The sequence below is a fragment of the Miscanthus floridulus genome, chromosome 2 (genome assembly GCF_019320115.1).
Source record: "Miscanthus floridulus cultivar M001 chromosome 2, ASM1932011v1, whole genome shotgun sequence".
NCBI lineage: Eukaryota > Viridiplantae > Streptophyta > Magnoliopsida > Poales > Poaceae > Miscanthus > Miscanthus floridulus.
The window spans coordinates 48,071,426-48,096,217 of NC_089581.1; the positions used below are offsets into that span (position 1 = coordinate 48,071,426).

Genomic DNA, 24,792 nt, shown 5'->3' on the forward strand with positions numbered 1-24,792 from the left:
GCTACCAACCTGATGTTAGCCTCTGTCGATTTAACGGTACCGTAGTAGGCTTTTGGGACTTAAAGGTTTTGTTTTTGTTGGTGGTGAAACACCATGTGGCCTAGTTGATTTGATCGTTTCTCAGCTGCAAGTTCATGTAATAATGAACTACTTGCATGCATGCAACGAATGAGAAGAATTAGATACATAGGAAAATGCAAAATTGTACTCCATGCATCCTTCCTTGTTTACATGTTGTTTTGTATATAACCAATACTTTATATATATAAGCATTTTAATTTAATTATTTTTTTCCTAAAAAATAATCATTTGAAAATATTCTGATGTCAAGTATGCCAATATCAATTTTTTTTATGTCCAATATCATTTTTTTATGTGACATGTCGCGTCAGAATTGTGCATCCAATTTTAGTGTGTAAACGCATTTTCAAATAATATGCGCTTGTGTCTGCCTCTGTCCACGCATAATCTGCCGAGGTCAGCATTCCTTGATAAGACGGATAGATACATGGATGGTTGGCAATCATCTCTGCTGTACCATGGGATGATAGGTGTTGGTGAACGCGCTCCTTCACTCTCGTTTCAAATTCCTACATTTTGCCTACGTTTCAAATTGCGGCACTACTAGCGCTCGTGTAGACGTCCGTGTCCGGACGTCTGTGGCTGCAGTTCATTTTTGCGCCTGACATCGGTGTCAGCTGCTCCTAGGAAACTACGCCCCTACTTCGCGCCTCTATCCGCCCGCAACCCATCCGCTTTCCGCCCACGCCCCTCCGCTTGCCGCACATGCATGTCGCTTGGACTGCCTGTGCCCTACCGCCCTCCGCTTCCCGCACCCATCCCTTCACTCCCCCATGTGCATTCAAGGTGTCCAAGCAGCAGCAGCAGGCGGTTGTGAGATGTGAGTCACTTTGTAACATGTGCAATATCCCGATCTATTTTTAAAACATTCAGATAAAACACTTGCAACATTCGTACAAAACAACAGAAACACTTGCAATATTCGTACGAAACATCTGAAACACTTGCAAAAACGCATGAAAACTCTTGAAAACCCTTGCAAACATACGCAACATCCAGATAAAATAGTTGCAACATACGTGTAAAACATATACAACATCCAGATGAAACACTTGCAATGAACGTCTGAAAAAATAGATGAAACATTTGGAACATACACTTGAAACAGACGTATATAGCCATTGCAACATATGCAACATCACGATCTACTTTTGCAACATCAAGATGAAACACTTGCAACGTAAGCTTGCAACATGCGCTGCGCAATGTCACCTTGCTGCTTGGACGAGGTACTTGAGCAGCGTGGGCACGCCGACGAAGGAGAGCGCCGCGGCGGCCAGGAGCCTCCACATGCCAAGGTCAAGGTCTCCTCTAGGGAGGTTCGCGTTGATGAGTGCCCGGAGGAGGTCGTCGTTGTCAAACCCCGTAACGCCGAAGACGTCTGACTCGTCGACCACGTCGGTGTCGATGAGGTTTCTAGAGGAGTGGGCACGACGTGGTGAGGTTCTAGATGAGGAGTGGGCGCGGCAGATGCAGTGCAGAGAGGGATGAGGGCATACATGTGAAACATATACAACATCCAAATGAAACACTTGCAATGAACGTCTAAAAAAATAGATAAAATATTTGGAACATACACTTGAAATAGACGTGTGTAGCCATTGCAACATATGCAACATCACGATCTACTTTTGCAACATCAAGATGAAACACTTGCTATCACACCCGATTTTAAGGATAAAATAGGATGCATAATCTTATGTGCACCCAGAGATCAGTCACACACATAAGCTGACAAATTATAGATAGTATCATCACAAGTGTTTATTACATCATGATTAATATGACATTGTCTTCACATAAATATAGTGGAAGTATAAAGAAAACTCTCTCGTGGAAGCCCCATAGCACAGGGACGTCAACTGGTTGACCACAAGTCTAGTAATCCTCAGGAAAGCCATCATTACCATTGCAATCTGTTACCCATCTGAGATTTTTATCCAGATAATGAAAATAAACAAGCGTAAGTACATATCGTACTCAACAAGTGTAACATGGGGTTCATGAGACTCAAAGGCTTGACATAGATTTAACATCATTTAGCTTCTAGTTGTCATAATTTTAGCATAAGAGTAGCAACAAGTTGTTTTAATCCTAAAGTAAAACACATGATCAATGTAAACATAAGTAATATATATAGCAAAAACAATTACTTAATAGTGATCATCTATTCCATAAGGGTTTCAAGGCCACTCATGACCGTGAGCATGGTTGTTATAACAATTTTATACTTTTCAGAGGTTGTACACTTTCACTGTGAGTCGTGATACCCATATGCCCAGGTTTATAACTCCCAAAACACTTCCAAGATAAGCAGGCAGGGTTCACTATAAAGTATTTTAAAGGTTCATCTAACAAGTTAGGGCCGTTAGGTTTTCAATTGGCAAGCAGATATAGGAACCCCTTATCGAATGACACAATTCTATCATGGCTATACACATAAGAGTAGAGGATATCCTATCTCCGTCTTGTTAAGCCCCTCTTGTGTCATAAAGGTAACCACTAACAAGCTAGAAAATATTCTCATACTATGCTAAAGCTAGAGCCATGTGACCCTCACAGCTGTACTGCAAGTCACGGATGATCACTTATAGATAAATCCTTAGGGAGAGGAATATGAAGCATTTAGAAAAATAGCTAAATACTCTAGCCCTCCTGTTTTCAAGTTGCTAAAAAGTCATGTTTTAATGTTTATTGCATATACCATTAATCAAGTTATAAGATCATGGTTTAGTTGAGCACTAGCAAAGCTACCCAATGCATATCCCATAGGAGTCAAGGCATAAGTACAATTCTAGGAAGTTCTTATCAAGGTGACAAATGCAAATATGGATTGATTATATTAAAGTGAATAGAAAATAAGGATGATCCTATGCTATACTTACCTTGATCAAAGTATTCGTGTGGATCCTCCTTGTCAAAGTAGTACTCTTGATCACCCACGACTTGCTCACCGTCTATACTCGATAATCACAGCAACATACAAGCATCTAGAGCAATCATGCATAACAAACCAAGATTATAGATTAGAACAGTACACCAATAGCATAAAATCAAGATGAAGAGTTTGTAAAATAAATCTACATCTCGCTACGAACACACAGACGCGAAGATCACGAAAATCAGAGCTAAAATGAAGAATTTATGAATTAAATTAAACAAGATTTCCTTTAATAAAATAATAAATTAAATATAACCTTGAATTTCAAAAGTTGGAAATATACTTAACAGTAGTATAAACATATAGATTACGCAATTACAAATCTAACGCAACTTGAACAGATCAAATCGGAGTTAAAACAAAGATTTTATGGCAAAACAAAATCAGTGGCAAATCTGTAAATAAGGAAAACGTATTTTGAATCTAATAGAGGAATTCTACGCTTTCTAAAAGAGAAAACGTATTCTAGAAATACACTTTGGACTGCGGGTTCGAATATATAAACGCACGGGGGCTCTTTGGCAAAATTGCCGGCCAAAACGGTATCAGCGATTATCGGCCGTTGGATCGATGATGGACGGCTGGGAATAGATCAGAGAAAGAGGTTGTCGGCGTGGCCGACGATGAACTGAGCGGCGGTGGCACCATGGTCGGCGACGAGCGGCGCTCATAGAACACTACCTACGGGCTACGGTTGAACGAACCGCAAGCACTAGGAGTACGAGAAGGAAACGATGAACTCACCACGATCAATTGTCGCGGCTTGTGGGGTGAACGGAGGCGGTGCGGATGGTGATGCGGCGCTAGGGTTAGCGGTGGCTCGGCGACTCGACGAGGTAGCGGCTTTGGCAGGACTTGATGAAGAGGCGGCGCGATGTGGGGAGTCGGTATTTAAGGCCGGGGAATACTTGGAGCGCACGCCGAATGGAGTCATGGCGGCGGTGGAGTCGAGCGGCGTCGGTAGTGTCCGGCGTGGACACGACTAAAGGTTGAAGATATCGCTGACACACGGGTCCCACAAGTCAGCGAGACGCGCGGGAGAGAGGGAAATGGCATGGGCGACGCTAGGCCGGCCTGCTGCGGGAGAGAAAGCTAGGCCGCGCGAGAAAAAAAAAGGCCGAGCTGGGCTAGAATCCAAGAGAGGGAGAAAAAAATTCTTTTCTATTTTCTTAAACACTTTTTCAACCAAATTCAAATCAAATTCAAATTCTTTTGAAATTTTAATCAAACGGAAGCATCACAAAAATAAGTATGCATCAGCATGAATGCACAAACACGTAGCTGACCTTATATTTGATTTTAAATTTTAACAAAGTTTTTATTTTTTTCTAAGTTTAAATGCTCCTAAATTGCATAAATAAATCAAATTCACCTATTTAAAAATCTTATAAATTTTAGGGTGTTACACTTGGAACATTAAGATGAAACACTTGAAACGTAAGCTTGCAACATGCGCTGCGCAATGTCACCTTGCTGCTTGGACGAAGTACCCGAGCAGCATGGGCACGCCGACGAAGGAGAGCGCTACGACGGCCAGCAGCTTCCACATGCCGAGGTCGAGGTCCCCGCCAGGGAGGTCTGCGTTGATGAGCGCCCAAAGGAGATCGTCGTTTTGTCAACCCCCATGCCGCCGAAGACGTCCGACTCGTCGACCACGCCGGCGTCAACGAGGTTGCTAGAGGAGGAGTGGGCGCGGCGTGGCAAGGTTCTAGATGAGGAGTGGACGTGGCGTGGTGGCAGATGCGGTGCGGAGAGGGATGGGGGTGTCGGGTGGAGTGGGGCGGGCGCCTGATGCGTTGAAGCCGCGACGAGCGAAGCGAGTGGGGATTTCCATTAGTGGGGGTTATGTCGCTAGGTAGAGATGAAGCAGAGAGCATAGAGGGAAGTAGGCTAATTGCTGTTGGGCCCGATTTACCGCGCAAGCCAGGAACGGGGTCAGAACGGACGCCTTAATCATAGCATTAGCGTTCAAATTGAGCCTTATGTGGGCAACACTAGCTCAAATTAAACTACATTGTCACGTTGTGCAGTTGGGCTCTTTAAAAAGGAGTCGGATATTATCCTATTAAAAGCTTTAGATAATCCACAATCAATTATACGATAATCCATATCTATCGGATTTTGCTGGTTCTAACCTACCTGTATCCATATAAAATCGGATTCAAATTATCTATATCCGTATAGATATAAAAAAACTCCTTGAAAATCTTATTCGGCTCAAATCATATTGATAAATTATTAACATCACTTTCACTCTTGACAAAATTCTTGATAGCATCGTCTAAACATCATCACTCGTGCATGGATAAGTACTTTATCATCTAAAAAGATACTAATATTTATCATATTATTAAATAATTATTATCCCTAAATAATTGTCGTTTTTGTTTTCCAAGAAACAACTTTGACTAAATATATACTTTCCTCCGTTTTTGTTTAATTGACACCGGTGACCAAAACACAGAAACCAAGGTGGACATCTGTCTTATTCAAAATTACCATAATACCATTGGTCCTGTTATTCATACACGTAAGCACCTTCTAGACGTTTCAGCTCCCGCCAAAGGGGACGTCGTTCAAAATTTGAAATGAGTGGCGGGCTTGCCCAAATACTTGAAGCAATTCTCTATTCTTGTTGAAGCCAACTTTTTTGCGATGCTCCAGACTCCGACTGATGCTAGAGCGCTCATGGACTTGAATCTGCACCCAGTGCAGAACCACGATGAAGAAGCAATGGGTGGTCATCTCCCGTATGTCCCGCCTCCTCTATACCTGTTTGATTTGAATTTGTCTCCCGATGAGAACTACGGCAGTCAAAAAGCTCCCCGAGAGTTTGATCTCAACATCATTCCACAACAAGAAACAGAGGAAGAAAATCGCGTTGACGGATTGTCACTTGCAACCTGTAAGTTATTCTTTCCTAGTTAATGTCCGTCAGTTGAATTCGTTTTGTTTTCCTTCAATATTTGTCTCTTCCACCCCGACACAAACTCCGTCGACCAAATTGACAACTCACCAGGTCGAGGTTCACCACCAAATCAAAGCCCCAAACCACTGGATCCATCCACTAGCTCTGTGAATCAAAATATTCTCTCTCCTAATTGACCTCCCCTGCCCAAATCGACACCCTTCACTGCTCCTTGCGGCATTGCTGGAATCGAGCTGCTCGCTGCGATGTTTCGGACCAAGGTCTCCTAACAACGTGTTGCTCAGACCTGCTACTTCACTTGCTCCGCCCATCTTTACGATTCTTATTGTCAGAGCTAAGCTGGCCCAGGAGTGGCCTGTAAACTCCATTTCTAATTTCAGGTGGGGAAAACTCCCCCCGGTGACACTAAAAAAAAGAGTCTGTGACACATCCAAAGTTTTGCGCACATACAATTAGCTTCCTTTTGATTTCAGACTGTGCTACACAAGTTCTAATCTAACTTCACGCATATTCCTGTTCCTCTCGAATTTCATTTTTTTCTTCCGTTGTTTCTAATCAGTACTCACATTTTGATTATCTACTCAGGTCCTGCAATTAAGTACCATTCCAAGAACGAACTCCCAAATGATAAACGGAAACAATTGTATGAAGCTCTTGTTTTGAGAAGTACTAAAGGTAGGCTGACACGAGAAATTGCAGCCGAGGTTGCTTCATCTTTTTCTGTTAGTACCCGAACAGTTTGGCGGATATGGAAACAGGCAAGGGACTGTCTAAAACAGGGAGCTGATATTGACATATGTAAGAAGAGGACTAAATGTGGGCGCAAGAAACTTCAGGTTGATCTAAGCCTGATGCTTCGTATCCCTCTATCAAAGAGAACTACATTGGCTGATTTGTCAAGGGAGCTGAAAGTAAGCAAATACAAGCTCTGGATGCTTAAGAATGAAGGTGAGATAAAGCGACATTCAAATAACATAAAGCCATTGTTGAAGGAGGAGAACAAAAAACAAAGGCTGCGGTGGTGCATTTCGATGCTTGATCCAATGAGCATTTACACAGACCCAATTTTCAAGGACCTAAGTGACATCGTTTTCCTAGATGAAAAATGGTTTTATATTACAAAGAAGACTGGGAGATACTATATTCTTCCTCAAGAAGAGGAACCTTATCGGACATGCAAAAACAAAATTTTCATCCCTAAGGTAATGTTCTTGTGTGCCATTGCTCGCCCAAGGATGGATAGTGGTGGAAATTGCACTTTTGATGGGAAAATTGGGTGTTTTCCTTTTGTCACATATGAACCTGCTAAAAGGACTAGTAAAAATCGAGCTGCCGGGACGTTGGAGATGAAACCCATTATGTCAGTAACAAAGGAAGTGATGCGTTCCTTTATTATAGATAAGGTTCTTCCTGCAATTCGAGAAAAGTGGCCAAGTGAAGATCGGGGAAAGCCAATATTCATCCAGCAAGACAATGCTCGCCCTCATATCGATGCCAGTGACCCTTTATTTTGTGAAGCAGCAAAACAGGAAGGATTTGATATTAAGCTGATCTGTCAACCACCAAATTCACCAGACTTTAATGTACTTGATTTGGGTTTCTTTGCGTCACTTCAGTCCATTCAATATAAGAAGGGTTGTAGGACATTAGCTGAACTGGTCGCGGTGGTTCAGAAGGAGTTTGAAGAATATGACCCAACTTTGTCAAATCGTATATTCGCATCACTACAGCTCGCCATGATAGAGGCAATGAAAGTAGGAGGAGGGAACAACTACAAGATGCCCCATGTTAGCAAACCTGTGTTGGAAAAAGAAAACAAGCTTCCAATGCAAATGAAGTGTGATCTCAATTTGGTACAGGAGGTATGCAGGCAGCTCAATGAATGAGACGGGGTTGCTTCTCTACATACTTCTAATTAGGGGAAATTACTGTATTTTGGGAGTTTTTGGCCTAACGAGTGTAAATATGTACAGGGCCTCTAGTCACTTACTTCAGCTAGAAAAAATCTGCAATGTATTCTGTTTGGTCCATGTAAATATGTATTGCGTCTGTATCCACTTACTTTTATTTACTACACACTCTGTAGAGAAATCTGTGTTGTGCATGTAAATGTGGACGAAGTCTGTTATCAGCAGTTTGAGTTGAATGGTTAAGTCAATGCAAAGAAGAACCTTAAGTAGTCATATTCCAAATCGTTTTCTTATGCTCCAGAAATATCAATAAGGCATACAATAGTTGGAGTGCAAATCCCTGGTTAATTTGCAATCTTTTTGGCAAGACAAATCATAAACAAGCAGTTTGGAAGTTTGCGGTCACTAATTTTGTTAAGCACATGCGCGGAACGCAAGAATGCCCTTTCCTTTAATCATGAATCATGAATGCATTTCATTGACATTGAGTAGGTCGTGCAACATGTGGAATCTTTGAATCTTTTATTGTCAGCAGCTAAGAATTTTTGGGCAGTTCGGAATAGACATTTTGCCAAACACATCATCAGCACAGAGTAGCTCACGGCTGGCATGTCACACGGCAATACACAACATCATAGATTTAGCCTAGAGGAATTGCAGAGATTCAACCTTGTAAACGCACGAGCACGGCAACGGGGTCTGGGACTGGAAGCCAGAGAAAGCAGCTCCCGAAGAAGCTCGGACAGGAGGCGGCGGTTCATGGCAGAGCAGATCGCTCCAATGCTCGTCTTAGCGTTGCGCACCTGCAGTGTGGGACGTAGCTCTCCACCCCGTGCCGAATAACCCTATGTGAACCTCCTGCCTTCGCCATCCACCTACGGCATGCGGCCTTGCGCTTGCAACCGGCGGCATCGTGCAATCGCATAGACGAGAAACAGGGGGCGCACGAGAAACAGAGGTGCAGGGCAACGGACCTCTAGAAATTTCCGATTACATAACAAATATATTAAAATTTTCACATAGGCCCACAAAGGGTAAAATTGGAATAGTAAAATTCGGTGACAAGTATTACCAAATAAAAAAAGTGGTCATAGGTGTCAAGTAAACAAAAACGGAGGGAAGTATATATATGTATAATAATATTTATGCTATAAAATTAATATCATTAGGTAGGTCGTTGAATTTATTTTCATAATAAATTTATTTGGAGATACAAATGTTGCACGGATTCCCTACAAATCTAGTCAAACTTATGGCACGAAAACAAAAAAAAACGACAGTTATTTAAGGACAGAGGGGGTATTTCTCATAAAATATATTTTTATAGTATATTTATTTGGAGTCATACATGTTAATAATATTTTCGTTATAAACTCAGTTAGACTTAGAACAATTGGCCAAATGTATAAGTGCATTTTTCTGGATTGGAGGGGGCAGTACTCTAGTTTTTACTTTTTTAGTAGTTTTTTGGGACATTTGGAATTTGCGCACTCTCATTGCACTTGCTCCTCTTCCGCTCAAAGAACTCAAACCCGACGCGAACGAGTGGCCGGCAAATCAGTTACTGACATTGTGGGCCCGCATGGACCCTGAGCCAACCTTGTCCGTGTCGTCCTGCCCCGCCGATCGCACAACTTCGCAACGGACACGAGGAAAGCTGATTTGGGTTGATCTGAGTGCGAGCTCTTCGAGAACACCGCCGCCGCCCGCTCCCCCATCTGGCCATCTCTGTCTCCTGTTGATCTCTTCTCTCGCGGAAGAGCTCGCACTCAGAGGAGAGAGAGAAGAGAAGAAGAGATGAGGAAGCTAGTCTCCTCGCACCTGGCGGCGCTGTCGCCGCCGGAGGTGGCGTCGGCCGCGGCCGCGGCGGGAGGGGCCGCGCTGGCGCTGCGGGGCTGGTTGGAGGAGGTGAACGACTCGCCGGCGTGGCAGGACCGGGCCTTCTTCTCCCTCTCCGCCGCCTACGCCCTCGTGTCCGCTGTCGCCCTGGTACGCCCGCCGGCTGGACCTTGTTCGAACCCCACTCTAACCCTATCATCATCTCCGCCCAATCGCGCTAATCACCCCCCATCTGGTTTTGGTTTTGCGGGTGATGTGGCGCCTCGATCTGAATGGAACTTCGGTGTGCGGTAGTGACGCGTGGTAAATTACGAATCTATTGTGTTTTGTCCTTGAGCGTCAGGATTGTCCCCGTTGCTGTCCCCAAACGTCTCCATCCATTTATGGTATTGTGGCTGGATGAAATTGTATGTGTCAGGTGAGACTGTGGCTATAGAGAGGTGGGTTTAAAGTTGTTATAGCGGAATCCTCTGATTTCCCTCCGGAAATGAGTGCTGTTGCCATTATGGCATCTATTCACACGGTCTACATAGATAGGATTTCCTATGCATAAGGTTTCTGAATTGTCCATAAATTATGGATGGAGATTCATTCACCATAGCAGTAATCAGGGCAATCTTTCTATAGCTGGCTGAGTATTTGCCGGAATAATCCTGACAGGTGCAGACAAGTTGTACTATATGGCTCTACAGGAGGTACAGACCAGCAGCTGCATGTCAGGCTGTATCAGTCACGACTAACCATTCTCAACAGCCATCTTTCATACACAGATTGAAGATTAATACCATTTTGTCGCTGAAACAACATAGTGTTGTTCTACGTCTACCATAATCGAGGGCAATCTTTCTGTTTAGACACTTAAGAATCATCCTTGCAGAAGGAAGGCATAATATCCATTAAACAAACACTTGATTGTCCACGGAAGCATGGAATCCACCAATTAGCTGTAATCAATTGCTCCATCATCAATTCTATCACTTCAAGTTGTCCATCAAGCTGCTTTTGTCAAGGTTTAGTATGGGGGATGAATTGCTTGTGAGTTGTGGCTTTGCCGAAGAAAATTAATACAAGTATTGATTGTCACTACAAACATCAATCTACTTCCATCTAGTGCTATCACTTTAATTTTACCATAATTACTGCAACTATCTTTCTCATGGCGTTATGCTTTTGAGCGCCACAAACATGAAGCATTTCCATCTTTACTGCTAATGTGTTTACAGTTTGCCTCCATTCTTTTCCAACATCCTTGCTTAATGGTTGTTGTGCACACTTCTTAGATTAGAAACTTTTTTTTCCTCCTTTTCCACCACAATCCCTCTGGTAGGATAAGAATGTTGAAAATTGTTTATTATGTGCATAAGTTGGCATTGGTACGACATAGGATAGTTCATTTCTTTGACGGAAGTTCTCTGAATAAAACACTAGCCAGGATATAGAGATGAACATTTTGCAACAGTCCTCCTGAATAGAGAAGTAAATACTAAGATTATGGCCATCTAGAGGGTAAGGAATACCTAATAAGACAAAATCACTATGTAATAACATTCAGTCTTGCTTACCTGGTCATTTTCTTCCTTCTATCCTTCTACTTTAAAAAATGGTAGAACCAGTCTTTTACTCTCTAACCTACTCAGTTAGGTCTTGCTACATTTTTATGAAAATGTATTTTGGAAAGGACCAATACTCTGGATCCTCTTACTGTGGCCCTCTGAAAGTTTTAGTAGTCACTAATGATATTTTCTTCCTTCTATCATGACATTTTCTTCCTTCTATCCTTCTACCTTTTTAGTTTTTATTTGGTTTGCTGGACAGGTCGAACTGTCTTATAAGGTATTCATGGGATAATTTGTTTATTCTGTGTGATTTGTTGTATAAGGTGTCGTTTGGTCACTGTTGTTGGTGAGGTCATGTTTGGTCGCTGACCAAGCTATTTTGGCCCTTCTCCTCTCTTAATGTAATGATACACAGATCTCATGTGAATTCAAGAAAAGAATCGTGTATTCAATGCTATTTGAAAGGATTGTATTCGTGCTAAGAGTGCAATGCAATTCTGCTCTTACTGTATTCCAAAAACTATATTTGTTTTTCGATGCTATTTTCACTAAACTTTGTGTGCCTTTAAATTTTGAGTTTCCTGTCGGATAATGAACTGCTTTTACGTATAGCAATGTTTGAAGTTGGAAATATTGCATGCTACATTAACCATATTTGTGCCTAGCAGATTTATAACATTATTCTGAAACATGTGCGGTCATCACTTTGAACTTCAAATGATAGTGAAATGAATATCCGTTAAGTACTCACTTCATTCAGATTTGCAGATTCAATTAATCAGAATTCAGTTGCGGGTGCCGGAAATTGGTTGGACCACACAAAAGGTTTTTCATCTCATGAATTTCATTGTGAACGGAGGTAATGTGCTGTCCTAATGTTTTATCTTCTATCACCATTGCATTCTATTTTTAATAACTATGGGTTGCCTCTTGCAGTTCGTTCTATTATATTTGGATTTCATGCATATGTGTTCCTTCTTCAAAGAAAGGTAAGAACCATGTGTCAAAGAAGATTTATCTAAATGTTATGGAGGCCTTTTCTTTCTTCAGTATATATTTGTAGTATCTGGATTGTTGTTTTACAAGAGATTTGTGTTTGTAGTCCCAAATCCATAGCTTTCTTATGGACTGCTCAGTGCATTTTTTTTTCTGTCCTATTTTGTTCTTCCAGTCAGTCATGTAGTTGATTATTCAACTAAACCTTTCTGTTTCAACAGGTGTATACTTTAGTGCTGTTAGATCTTCCTGGTCTCTTGTTTTTCTCGACCTACACATTGCTTGTGCTATTCTGGGCAGAGATATACCATCAGGTGTTACCAATATCTTTTTGCTTTTGGCATTTTTTCTTTTCCATCTACAAATTCAGCTCATACACTCATGAACTTATATATGTTAATTTGTATGTCTATGCCAGGCTAATCATCTTCCCACTGACAAGCTAAGGACTATATACATTGCAGTTAATAGTGTCATATATGTAATTCAGGTTGGTTTTTACCTGGTTTGTTGATTCTATTGTCATCTGATATTAGGGTGCTTTGTTTAATTAACCCCAACTGTAAAATACATTGCCCAATGGTTTTCTGGTATCTGTAATAGAAACTATATTCTATGTATCTAATAGATGTTTGTAGGTTTGTATTTGGGTATACCTTGGAATAAATGACAATCCTCTCGTGGAGCTTGTGAGCAAAGTATTCATATCAGGTACTTTCTTTTGTCACCATTGCTAGAGAAATTATCTGTTTAGTTTACCACCTTTTAGCTCGCTAATGTTTTTCCTTTATTGATTTTCAGCTGTCTCATTTATAGCTCTTCTAGGATTCTTAATTTATGGTGGAAGGTAGCTTTTTTGTGTGTGCATATTCTACTGTTTTTATGAGTTCATTTTGAATGTATTTCTGTTCTCGTTTGTCTAGGTTATTTGGCATGCTGAGACACTTCCCAATTGAATCAAAGGGGCGGAGAAAGAAGCTGATTGAGGTCATTGTTACACTAACAAGTACCTTACAGACCATTTGTACTGTTAATGGTGTGCATGCCAACAAAACAACTTTTTATGCACAATTACTCCCTTGTCCTGTGCCATTACTTCACAGCGGCATCTCTCAAAACTAGCCAGTCTAAAAAGGCATTTGTTTAACTTCCACATCAATTAGCTCAAATTGTAAGCTGCAATATCACTGGAAAGTCTCTTGACTTAATGCTTAAGATTCCCATGCCTGTACCTAATTAATATGTTCATTGGTGCTAGCTTAAGATTCACATGTGCTATAAATGGGACTAACTTTATATGTATTAAAATTGTTTGTCAGGTTAAGACCGTGACAGAAATTTGCTATACCTGCTTCTTGATTAGATGCATTGTGGTAAGTATTTAGTTCTTATTGGCTCTTAAAGTCTCAAATATTTATTTTGCGAAGTTCTTTCAAGAATAATGCTTGTTTGTCATTGATGTGGGACTAAAGATCAGGTGTACAACCCTACAGATTGTCCATTTTTGAGATCGTCCATTTTCGAGATCAATAGATATTAAAAATTCTATGTTGAGTGGGCACATTTGTTATTTACTTATTTTACACCCTAAAAGTAGATACAACTATTTACAACATAACTTAAGAGTCGAAGTACCAAACGCCCAACATGATAAAGATGATGAACTCAAATGTTTGATCATCGCTATTGCTTTGCGGCCTTGCTCAGTAGCTTGCAGGTTGCAGGGTTTGCGTCAAAGTTAAGTTTGACTTGACAAAACTAAAGTGCTATAATCTAGTGGCAGATCCATGATTCAAGACCTATGGGGCCAAACTTGTAAATTTAAGTCAATTAACACAAGCCGTACACAATTGGCATATATAATTGCCAATAATATGTAGGGGTTCAATGTATTTTGGCAAAACCTGTGGGGCCAGGTGGCCCGAGGGCTGATACATCGATCCACCACTGCTATAATTTGGAATAGAGAGAGTATTGTTAAGTATTGACTAGTCCAGTTCTCGTAACATGCCGACATGTGTGTCCTATCTTCAATTATTCAGGTTTTTAGTTGTATCACCAGTTCATAAGCTTAAATCATGCTTTGATGTGATGACAGGTGGCATTTTCATCATTTTATCCAGATCTGTCTCTTGAGGTTTTGGATCATCCAGTTTTGGATTTCTTCTACTACATGGTAAGTACCATGAAATGTATTCTTATACACTTATTTTCCTTTGCAGTTTTTCTTTTTGATGCAGTATTTTCCTTTGTAGTTGACAGAGATACTGCCCTCTGCCCTTGTACTACTCGTCCTGCGGAAACTTCCTCCCAAGCGTGTATCAGCGTTAGAAGATTTCGGCATGTTATGCTGAGAAATCCTGAAAGACCAAATTTTCCTAGAATTATGTTTGTCACAGAGCGAACTGTGATATTTGAGCATGGCTTCGAGAGGTATTTTGTCATCTTAGCGCCATGGCTATATGATATAAGAGTACTCCGATGCTAAAGGCCCAATTTTTGGGGGGCATTATATATATTAATCTCCCTGTACAAGTAACTTGTCTATATTTTTATTAATTGTCTAACAGAAAGAACTGTTTGAGTTGGTGACTTTATTTGCATTTGTACCATTTTATCTATTGATTGAAACGGCAGGTAGAATTTTTTGATGGCATCGCTATTCTCTTTATGATGAGCGGCACTTTTGACACCTGACATACACCCTGTTCACTTATGCTGAAATTTAGCTTATGTTGATGCTTATGCTGAAATGTTGTGAGAGAAAAACACTGTTATATGGTTGAAAAGTAGTTCAAGCGAACAGGGACATATTTCCTTTCTTAGAGCCTGTTTGGATCCACGTTAAGATTAGCTGAAGTTAGTTCTGTTTGGACCCTCAACTAATGTTCTACTAACAATTACTCTCTCTGTTCTAAATTGTACTCAACTAATGTTTTTACTAATAATTACTCCATTCTAAACTATAAGATGTTTTGGCTTTTCTAGATAAGCAGCTTTTGTTATGAACTTAGATATAAATTATGTCTACAAACATAGTAAAAATAATTTGTATGTGGTAAAGATAGTCCAAACAGACCTAGCCTTAATCATCTACTTTTGACAGCTGACGAGAGCGAGCGTGCTGTAGTGTTTACGTGTGCTTATCTTATGAGTTGTACTTTTTTAGCGAAGTGATAGTATTTTCTCTTATAATAAATCAGTGAACTGTATTTTTTAGCTTGTCTTTTCAGCAAAGCAAACATGGCCCAATGTAGCATTACGTACACATCATTTCACTATCAACTGCCCAGAGCAGTTACCAACTATATCAGGGGATTCATTGCTCCAACAAGTGATTTTCTTATTTTTACCTCTTCTTATAAAAACTCCGCCTACGTTATCTCAACATAGCAGGTCCTAAGCTCTGGTAAAGGAGGAGTGTTGTGATAGGCGTGGCGAGCCAACGTTAAATCTAGCCATTCTAATGGAGATGAAACCCCAAAGAAAACTGTTGGAGCGTAACCCTCTTAGCGACGCGTCATATCGGAACCCGGGTATGGTGTTAAATGACCAAGGGCCGGGTCATCACCCCCGTGACGCGCCGTGTCGCGATCTGGGCACGGTGTCAAGTGAGCAAGGATCGGGTCGTCGCATCCTTAGTGACGCGCTACATCGGCGCCCGGGTGTAGTGAAAAATGAGCAAGGGTCTTCGCATCTGAGTCGACGGGTGCAAAGGGTAAGGAAGCTAGTAAAACCAACTAGGATCCGTTTAGGTAGTTGGAATATAGGGTCGCTTATAGGTAAGTTAAGAGAATTAGTTGATACTACGACTAGGAGGCGTGTAAATATATTATGCGTTCAAGAGACTAAATGGAAGGGTCAGAAGGCGAAGGAGGTGGACAATACATGTTTCAAGCTTTGGTACACAGGAACAGTCGTGAATAGAAATGGAGTAGGAGTTTTGATTGATAAGAGCCTCAAGAATAATGTGGTGGGAGTGAGAAGGCAAGGAGATAGGATTATCTTAGTCAAGCTTGTCATTGGTGATATGGTCTTGAACGTAATTAGTGCGTATGCCCCCCAAGTAGGCCTCGACGAGAGTGCTAAGAGACAGTTCTGGAAAGACTTAGATGGCCTGATTAGAGCTGTACCTAGTAGTGAGAAGCTTTTTATAGGAGGAGGTCTTAATGGACATGTAGGTACTACAAGTGCAGGTTTCGAGGCAGTTCATGGAGGTTTTGGGTATGGTAGTAGGACTCAGGAGGGGGAGGAAGTTCTGGACTTCACGGTAGCTTTTGACCTGATGATAGCCAACACTTTCTTTAAAAAGAGAGAATCTCATCTAGTGACTTTCAGTAGTGGACAACACTCTAGCCAGATTGACTTTGTCCTCGCAAGAAGAAAGGACAAACGAGCATGCTTGGGTTGCAAGGTGATACCAGGGGAGTGTGTTGTTTCTCAACATAAGCTTTTGGTGGCAGACTTTCGTTTTCAGGTGCGTGTCCGTAGGGATAAACAAGCTAAGATTGAAAGAACAAAGTGGTGGAAACTGAAAGGGGAGACGTCAGAGGTGTTCAGAGAAAGGGTTATCAAAGAGGGCTCTTGGAAGGAAGAAGAGGACATAAACAACATGTGGGAGAAGATGGCAACCAACATGCAGATGGTGGCCTCAGAGGTGTGTGGAGTAACCAAAGGAAATGGAGGTGATGCTAAAGATACTTGGTGGTGGAACGAGGAAGTTCAAAGGGCTATTAAGGACAAGAAAGAATGATATAGACGCTTGTACCATGATAGGAGTGTGGACAACATAGAGAAGTACAAGGTGGCAAAGAAGACTGCAAAGCGAGCTGTAAGTGTGGCAAAGGGTAAAACGTACGAGGATCTTTACCAACATTTGAGTACGAAGGAAGGAGAGAAGGATATTTATAGGATGGCTAGGGTTCGTGAGAGAAAGACAAGGGACTTCAACCAAGTTAAGTGCATTAAGGATAAAAGGGAGCATCTCTTGGTGGAGGATGAGATCCGACATCGATGGTAAGAGTATTTTGACAAATTGTTCAATGGTGAGAATACAAACACAACCTTCTAGTTGGATGACTCTTTTGATGACACCAATAGGCGCTTTGTGCGGAGAATCCAAGAATATGAGGTCAGAGAGGCGTTGAAAAGGATAAAAGAAGGTAAGGCGATGGGACCGGATGGTATCCCAATCAAGGTGTGGAGATGCCTTGGGGACATAGCTATAGTATGGCTAACCAAGCTGTTTAACCATATTTTTCGATTGAACAAGATGCCTGACGAGTGGAGGAGAAGTATATTGGTACCAATCTACAAGAATAAAGAGAATATTCAAAGTTGTACTAATTATCGGGGAATTAAGTTGATGAGCCATACTATGAAGCTATAGGAGAGAGTTATCGAGCATCGCTTGAGAGCAATAACACGGGTCTCTATGAACCAATTTGGTTTCATGCCCGGAAGGTCAACCATGGAAGCCATTTTCTTAATAAGATAAGTTATGGAGCGGTATAGGAAAAAGAAGGACCTACACATGGTTTTTATTGACTTGGAGAAAGCTTATGATAAAATACCAAGGAATGTTATGTGGTGGGCTTTGGACAAACATAAAGTCCCAACAAAGTATGTCGGGCTCATTAAGGACATGTACAACAATGTTGTGACTAGTGTTCGAACAAGTGATGGAGACACGGATGACTTCCCGATTAGGATAGGACTACATCAAGGGTCAGCTTTGAGCCCTTATCTGTTTGCCTTAGTGTTGGATGAGATCACAAGGGACATACAAGGGGACATCCCTTGGTGTATACTTTTCGCGGACGATGTAGTGCTAGTTGATGAAAGTCGGACAGGAGTGAATCAGAAAATGGAGTTATGGCGGGAGACTTTGGAGTCCAAAGGTTTTAGACTCAGTAGAACTAAAATTGAGTATATGAGATGTGACTTCGGCACTACTACTCGGGAGGAGGAAGATATTAGTTTGGAAGGTCAAGTAGTGCCTAGGATGGATACCTTTCGATATTTAGGATCAATGCTACAGAGAGACGGGGATATTGATGAAGTTGTTAGCCATAGAATCAAAGCAGGGTGGATGAAGTGGCACCAAGCATCTGGTGTCCTATGTGACAAAAGGGTACCACAAAAGCTAAAAGACAAGTTTTATAGGACGACGATTAGACCTGCTATGTTGTATGGTGCAAAATGTTGGCCTATGAAAAGACGACATGTTCAACAGATAAGTGTCGTAGAAATACGTATGTTGCGTTGGATTTGCGGTCATACAAGAAGGGATCGAGTTTGGAATGATGATATACGTGATAGATTAGGGGTATCAACAATTGAAGAAAAGCTTGTCCAACACCGGTTGAGATGGTTTGGACATGTACAACGGAGACCTCCAGAGGCACCGGTGCGTAGTGGAATCCTAAGCCAGGATAGTAACGTGAAGAGAGGCAGAGGAAGACCGAAGTTGACTTGGGTAGAGGCAATAAAAGGAGACTTGAAAGGATGGAATATACCCAAAGATTTAGCCTTAGATAGGAGTGTTTGGAAAACATCTATTCACGTGCCTAAACCTTGATTGCTTCTGCTGGGTTTCAACTCTAGCCTACCCCAACTATTTGGGACTTAAAGGCTTTGTTGTTGTTGTTGTTGTTGTTGTTGTTGTTGTTGTTGTACCTCTTCTTATAAAATACTGGGTATATTCCTGAGCATTTTGGTATTTGTCAGAATACTCCCATGTCCGGCTGACGTCGGTCTTCTAGGTTTTCCATCGGTATACACTCTTTGTAATCATCTTCGTGACGCTTCGCTTGTTCTCGAAGGCTCCGCATGAACCAAACCCCTAAGCAACGCGCATTGCATCCCTAATCAGCAATCAACACTCAATGCAAATGGACTTTTGTCTAGTGGTTGGACAGTTCAGTGGGACGTTACCTACCAGGGTTCAAACCCAACCTTGGTGTCGCACCTATTTTTGGATTTTTCCAAAAAAGCAAGGTACACGCACGCGTGCACATTCGGTGGTACTGTGCATTTCTCAATCTCTTCTTTGCGTGTGTATGGTTGCGCATGCGTGTGTTTGCGTGTAGTGTGATAGTGGAGTGTGGGTTGTGTGTGTCCAAAGTTATACCGATAAAAAAAGCAATCAACACTCAACTATTGAAATAGTGGGGCCCACATGCTTGCATTAAAAAATGCCACCACGCCTTCCTAGCCTCATGCACCAACAGGTCCAGATGTTAACGGGGAATTCTCCATCGGGGAGTGCTTGCCCATCCCCGTCCCCATGGGGAAGAAAATTCCCCATCTCCATCCCCGTCAAGTGTCACGGGGGGAGACTTTCTCCCCATCCCTCTCCCCATGCAGGGAATTAGTCCCCATGGGGATCTCCGTACCCGCGTCAGTTCATGATAGTTCATCTTGATGTCAACCATTCATGTATTCACAAATTCACGTTAATGGTATACAAACAAATTCATGATACAAAGAAAAGACATCACAAATTTATAAATCAACACATCCACGACCAACGGGTTCCAATCTGGCCATAAAGTCCTCACGGCCATGCTTCAAAGCATCAATCGGACTGTGCATCAGATGCCTTCCGCAACAAGCTCCAATCGGCCATGCCTTGCCACAACAAGCTCCAATCTAGGACGTGAGAAGGAAGGCAATAAAAAAATGTATCACTGAGAAGATAAACCAATAGCTAGAAATAGAGGGTAGCCGCCGAATGCTTACTAGTGCTGCTCCTAGCTCTGTGGATCTATAGCCCCAATAGTCCACCACTCCCGCCAGGTTGCTCGCTGTAGCAGTGTAGCATAAGCATCTACACACACGCTTGGCTGCCCGCATGTGCCTGCTAGCCTCGCCCTATCTCCGTGCGACATGGTTGCTTGGTTTGACCAGAGAGGGTGGAGGAAGCATGAGCGGTGGCTGGCAGCTGCGAAAGGGCAAGTTGGGGACTGAGGAACTGAGGAGCTAGGGTTGCAACATTGTTTATATATCTAGGTATTGGGCCTTGCTAGTATATGGGCCTTTGGAATCGGGTCCCCATGGGGAGCGAGGACGGGGGCCTGCATACCATCCCTGCCCTCGTGATCCTCGACGGGGATAACTTCAGTCCCATTTAATCCACCGTGGGGGTAGAATTCATACCATCCCTGTCCCCTAATGGGTGAATTCCCCGCGAGGATTCGGGGAACGGGGCCCCGTTGACATCTATACCAACAGGAGGTCATTCTAGTTCCCAGACCTAGCCCTAGGGCGGGGTGAGCGGGGTGGCCGCTCGAGGCCCTCCATGGCTCCACGCCAAAGGGCCCCACCAGGTATGTATGTATATATATTATAATTATACTTTGTATGGCTTTTGGTTTAGATTTGCCCCAAAAGTGAATGAACTTAATGTAGATAGGTTGCACGTAGAGTATATAGGTAGGAGAGAGGAAGACTGTAACACCCCGATGTTACGATCTTATTTAGCGCCGCGATTTAGGCCTAAGTAAAACTTTCGAAACGATTTCTCAAATTTTAAAATTTAAATATTGAGCTTAGGTTTAAAATACCATTTTTAGCAAACTATATTGAGCAAAGTAATTAAATAACACTTAAATATTTTGTCTCTGTGGGTTAGTGCGAAGTATGAACTTTTGCGTGAAATAATTATTAGTGAAAGTAATCGAGTTCAAAACTTAATATGAAATAGAAATAAAAACAAAAGTACCACTGGTCTTTTAGCTCGCCTACCAACATCTTGAATTTTATTGCCACTGTAACTTTGATCCACATATGGTCACTATGGCTTATGACCTCCTTAATTATGAACTATGCATGCCATTGTCACCATGAACACGATACTAGCCATATATCACATAGCAAGGCAGGCATGCACTATTGAAGCCTCCAGTACCCCTAGTCTAGAATGACGGGAGAGCAGTGGCACAGAGGTGGTTGGAAATCGTGCGCTGAGAGCTAGCCTCTTGAACTCTCGCTAGCGTTTTCCTTGTTATGGTTATCTTTCATCGGTTTTGAATATAATATGCTCGGTACGATGCTCATGATGGACTGAGCTAGCTAGTCGGTCGCTATTGTTTGCTTGCTGCCTTCGCATCCCATCGAGTTGAGTCATCTCATCCATGTCTCTCTGTTCTGCATCTGACACCATGCCTCTGTAGCTCATGCCATGCCGTGTGCGCACTCCTACCCTTGCGATGGCCTGCTCCACCCCTCGACCATCTGATGTGCAATGTCTTTGGACGTTTGCTGCTACAGTCACACCAAGGTTGCCTGGCCCAGCCACGCTGTTGGCGACGTCTCCCTGCCTCGCCATGCCCCTGGGTGTATGCCACTGCCGCTGCGTGATGGCCGTCTAGCCCCGACCCCTGTGTCGAGGCGTGCGCCTCTACATTGCTGCCCCGCTAGCCGACGCTAGAGGGATTGCTCGGGGTTGACTCCTCCTACCCAGCACGTCACGCCAGGTTTCTTGGTCTCATCATTGGTACTCAGGTGCTCGTGTTGCTGCTACCAGCCAGCCCTCGCCTGGTTTTAAACCGCTCGGCTCGCCGTGTGCTGCTCCGCGACATGACCATAGCTAGGGCACCATGCTCCCCGCCCTTCCAATTCATTTGGCTCGAGGCCTCACCACCCAATTCCTCACTTCTGCAAGTAGCTTAGGTGGTTATCTAGCAACCCAACCCACACCTGGCCTCAGGCGTGTACTGTGGTCGGCCAATTTGGTGTTGGGCTCTTCGCCGGTCATGTGTGCCGCCAAGTTGGTAAGTTGGGAGGTACGGCTCGCGTGATCGATAGCAATTCGATTGCTTGTGCCCTTGGACTCACCGCGACCCCCTCTTTCCGATGCTCGCATTGTCTTGACCAGGTCGGCCATTGGTGACGAGGTGACATGCAGGTGCCTGGCTCGGAGCGCCGCCACGCAGTGTGGGCGCACATGGCTAGAGTTCTTCAGCCTCCCTCCAATCCAACCGTCACCATAGCATGCACCGTGGTAAGCTGCTATTGCTTCTCCACTATCTCTACTCGCATGTGAGTGCATAGGTTCACTGGAACGGCCTAGCCATCATTGTGAATCGCCGCCCGCCGCTTTCGCTCATGTGAGTGCGCATCGCAGCTTCCTATGGGCACCCAACGTCACCGTTCGAGTCAGAGGTGGTGGTTGACCTCTTAGCAGAGTCAGTGTGGGCCCCAGATGACCGGCGTGGCCACACAGCACTGGTCGGAGTCATGTTGTCGTGCGCAGGGGTCCCTAGGACCACCCCGTTGTAAAGACTGATAGTACGAGGGCCTGGTCATGACACTACTGTTGGTAGGAATAGTGCGAATAGTATTGGTATAAATATCGCAAAGCTTGGGGTTGTTTTTGAAAAGAAGCCAGCGTGCGCGGGCTCCCTACTTGTTGGGCCGGCCTGTTGCGCGCGTAGTCGCTCCCGCGTGGGCTGCTGTGGCTGCCGGGCCGAATTTGTTGCCACCGGCCCTTTACGATTTCTAAAGCCTTTTTCAATTTAGTTTCCAAGTCTAATTGTAAAATCGATATAAAATGGTATAGGAGTCCAAAAATTATGAAACTAGTTTTGTTAGTCCCCTAAAATCATGCTCTATCTGTTAGTATATTTTGTTCACAAAGTTTGGCAATATTTTTGGGAGCTATATAATTATTTTAAAATGCTTAATATTATTAAAAGGTGAACTTGTAGGAATTTCCGGGATAAATCGGTAATAGTATTGACTCTAAAAATTTGATAGTAAACTACTAATATTATTATCTACTCACTGTAATTTTTGTAGCTCAATAATAATTAGTTTGCTAGGTAGATAATGATGCTCTATTTTGAATAACGATTAAATCGATAGAATGAAATAACGAAATCACTTCGAATTATATAACTAAAATAATTGTTGGGAAATAACGTCTTATTTGACAACCTAGATATGTAGCCTACTTACGGTCATCATTAGAACTAGCCATTAACTCGAGAGGCGTATGTCATATTTTACGAGTCACGATTGCAGTTGATTAATTACATATTGCATTGCATCGCATGCATATCATATAGGTATGATGATGGATCGATGGATCAATTGAAGGATGATTGGAAATCCGAAGGTGATGCAATGGACTTTCTATCCAGATGATGTGGATGATCTGAGGATGCAGATACTAACTTTTAAATATATCTTACCCAGGCAAGCCCCGGTGCATAACCCCTACTTTCTGCAGTTTAAATTATATTTGTGCATTAAGTTTTAAGAAGTTGAATGAAACCCACCTGCATATATATCTTTATCCTATGAGTTTTACTAGTATGACAGGATCGTGTAAATTGCTATGCTACAGGACTCCGGTAGAAGTCGAGTAATTGCCTGTCACTCGCGAGAGATAGGAAATATATTACTGTATTATTATCACTTGGAAAATATAAATGGTGGAAAGGAAAAATGGTGATCGGGCAGGGATATGGTTTGGGTATTGGTGGGTGTAAGAGGTTGTGTCATCGTGGACACGGGGCATAGCTTGGTTACACTGCTTTCCCTGTCTGGTTAGTTAAGGACCGATCATTGCATAAGACTCTAGGCAGGTCACAGACTTATTATCATGAGCACATACTTGTGTATGGGCACTTGGAAGACTTGTTGCTCTCTTGTCGTGGATCTGGCTCTTTTTGGACCGACTGTCAGGGTTTCTTTTTGGTGGAGGAGGTCCTTGCACCGCACTGAGTCCGGGACTCAGGGGCGGAGGCTTAGAGTCCCAGTTTGGACGGGGACCTAGACACCCAGGACAGGAGGGTGATGGGTTAGTCCTGCTTGTGCCTGGGGTACAAGCGGGGTGTGTTTTTTGGGGTACCCAGCTGGGGGCATTGATTCGTGAATCACTGGGCGATCTGGTACGGCTTGTCTATGGTTTAGCATCATAGTAAGAACTAAAAGATGAAAGATGGAAGAAGGAAATCTGATTGCTTACCACCTGCTTGAAAGTAGCATAGGTGCTTACATAGAATGGTTAGTTAATGAACCAATGCAGCAATTTAATAAAAATCAAATATAAGGATGCACGCTTAGTAATGCTTCCTGCAAATGCAATAAACCCATAAGCCAGATAGCCTTGCATATCATTGGAGTCTTTTCTTTTCTCCTGTCGGGTAAGTCTTGCCGAGTATAATTGAGTACTCAGGGTTTTATTCCCCCTGTTGCAGGTGACAGGTGGATGCAAGAGCTGATTCTTGTGTGTGGATTCCTCCAGGTGGGCTCAGAGAGGATTTCCTTTACGCTGCGATCGTAGTGTTTATTTACAACTCTCACCAAATGTTTTTATAAATGAAAGCTTTATAATATGTTGTCATAGTTTATATATCAATACTTCATCATGTCATTAATAGATATTTATTTCCGCTATAATTCTAATCACATGTTGATATTCCGCGTTTAAATTAAATTGTTCATAACTCTGATAATATGTTTACATTTCGCTACTATATTAATAAATATAATACTCTGATGTTGTATGAAAAGCGATGTAAGAAATGG

General features: G+C 42.6%; 2 protein-coding genes across 3 annotated transcripts; both read left to right on the forward strand.

Moving 5' to 3' along the window:
- Positions 1-6,982: 6,982 nt before the first annotated feature.
- LOC136536497 (uncharacterized) lies at positions 6,983-7,837 on the forward strand. The gene has a single exon (XM_066528769.1). The coding sequence runs from the start codon at positions 6,983-6,985 to the stop codon at positions 7,835-7,837; it is 855 nt and encodes a 284-aa protein (XP_066384866.1).
- A 1,635-nt stretch (positions 7,838-9,472) lies between these two features.
- LOC136538712 (tobamovirus multiplication protein 1-like) lies at positions 9,473-14,849 on the forward strand. Of its 2 annotated transcripts, XR_010779439.1 has the most exons (12): positions 9,473-9,850; positions 12,025-12,115; positions 12,193-12,245; positions 12,474-12,566; positions 12,671-12,742; positions 12,891-12,963; positions 13,054-13,099; positions 13,176-13,239; positions 13,572-13,625; positions 13,725-13,783; positions 14,349-14,428; positions 14,508-14,567. XR_010779439.1 is itself a non-coding variant. In XM_066530674.1 (11 exons), exons 1-11 carry the CDS (start codon positions 9,659-9,661, stop codon positions 14,604-14,606), a joined length of 915 nt encoding a protein of 304 aa, XP_066386771.1. In that variant the 5' UTR covers positions 9,482-9,658; the 3' UTR covers positions 14,607-14,849. The 2 variants fall into 2 exon arrangements, 1 of the variants encoding a protein (XP_066386771.1); XM_066530674.1 differs by lacking the exon at positions 13,725-13,783 and having other exon boundaries at positions 9,482-9,850; positions 14,351-14,428; positions 14,508-14,849.
- The last annotated feature ends 9,943 nt before the right edge of the window (positions 14,850-24,792 follow it).

What these genes read in the sequence shown, in the direction of transcription:
- LOC136536497 (XM_066528769.1), top strand. Translation starts at nt 6,983, where the DNA reads ATGCTTGATCCAATGAGCATTTACACAGACCCAATTTTCAAGGACCTA.
- LOC136538712 (XM_066530674.1), top strand. Translation starts at nt 9,659, where the DNA reads ATGAGGAAGCTAGTCTCCTCGCACCTGGCGGCGCTGTCGCCGCCGGAG. An exon ending in TGTTCCTTCTTCAAAGAAAG is followed by an intron (nt 12,246 to 12,473) that starts GTAAGAACCATG and finishes CTGTTTCAACAG; the next exon opens with GTGTATACTTTAGTGCTGTT. An exon ending in TGGATTTCTTCTACTACATG is followed by an intron (nt 14,429 to 14,507) that starts GTAAGTACCATG and finishes TTTCCTTTGTAG; the next exon opens with TTGACAGAGATACTGCCCTC.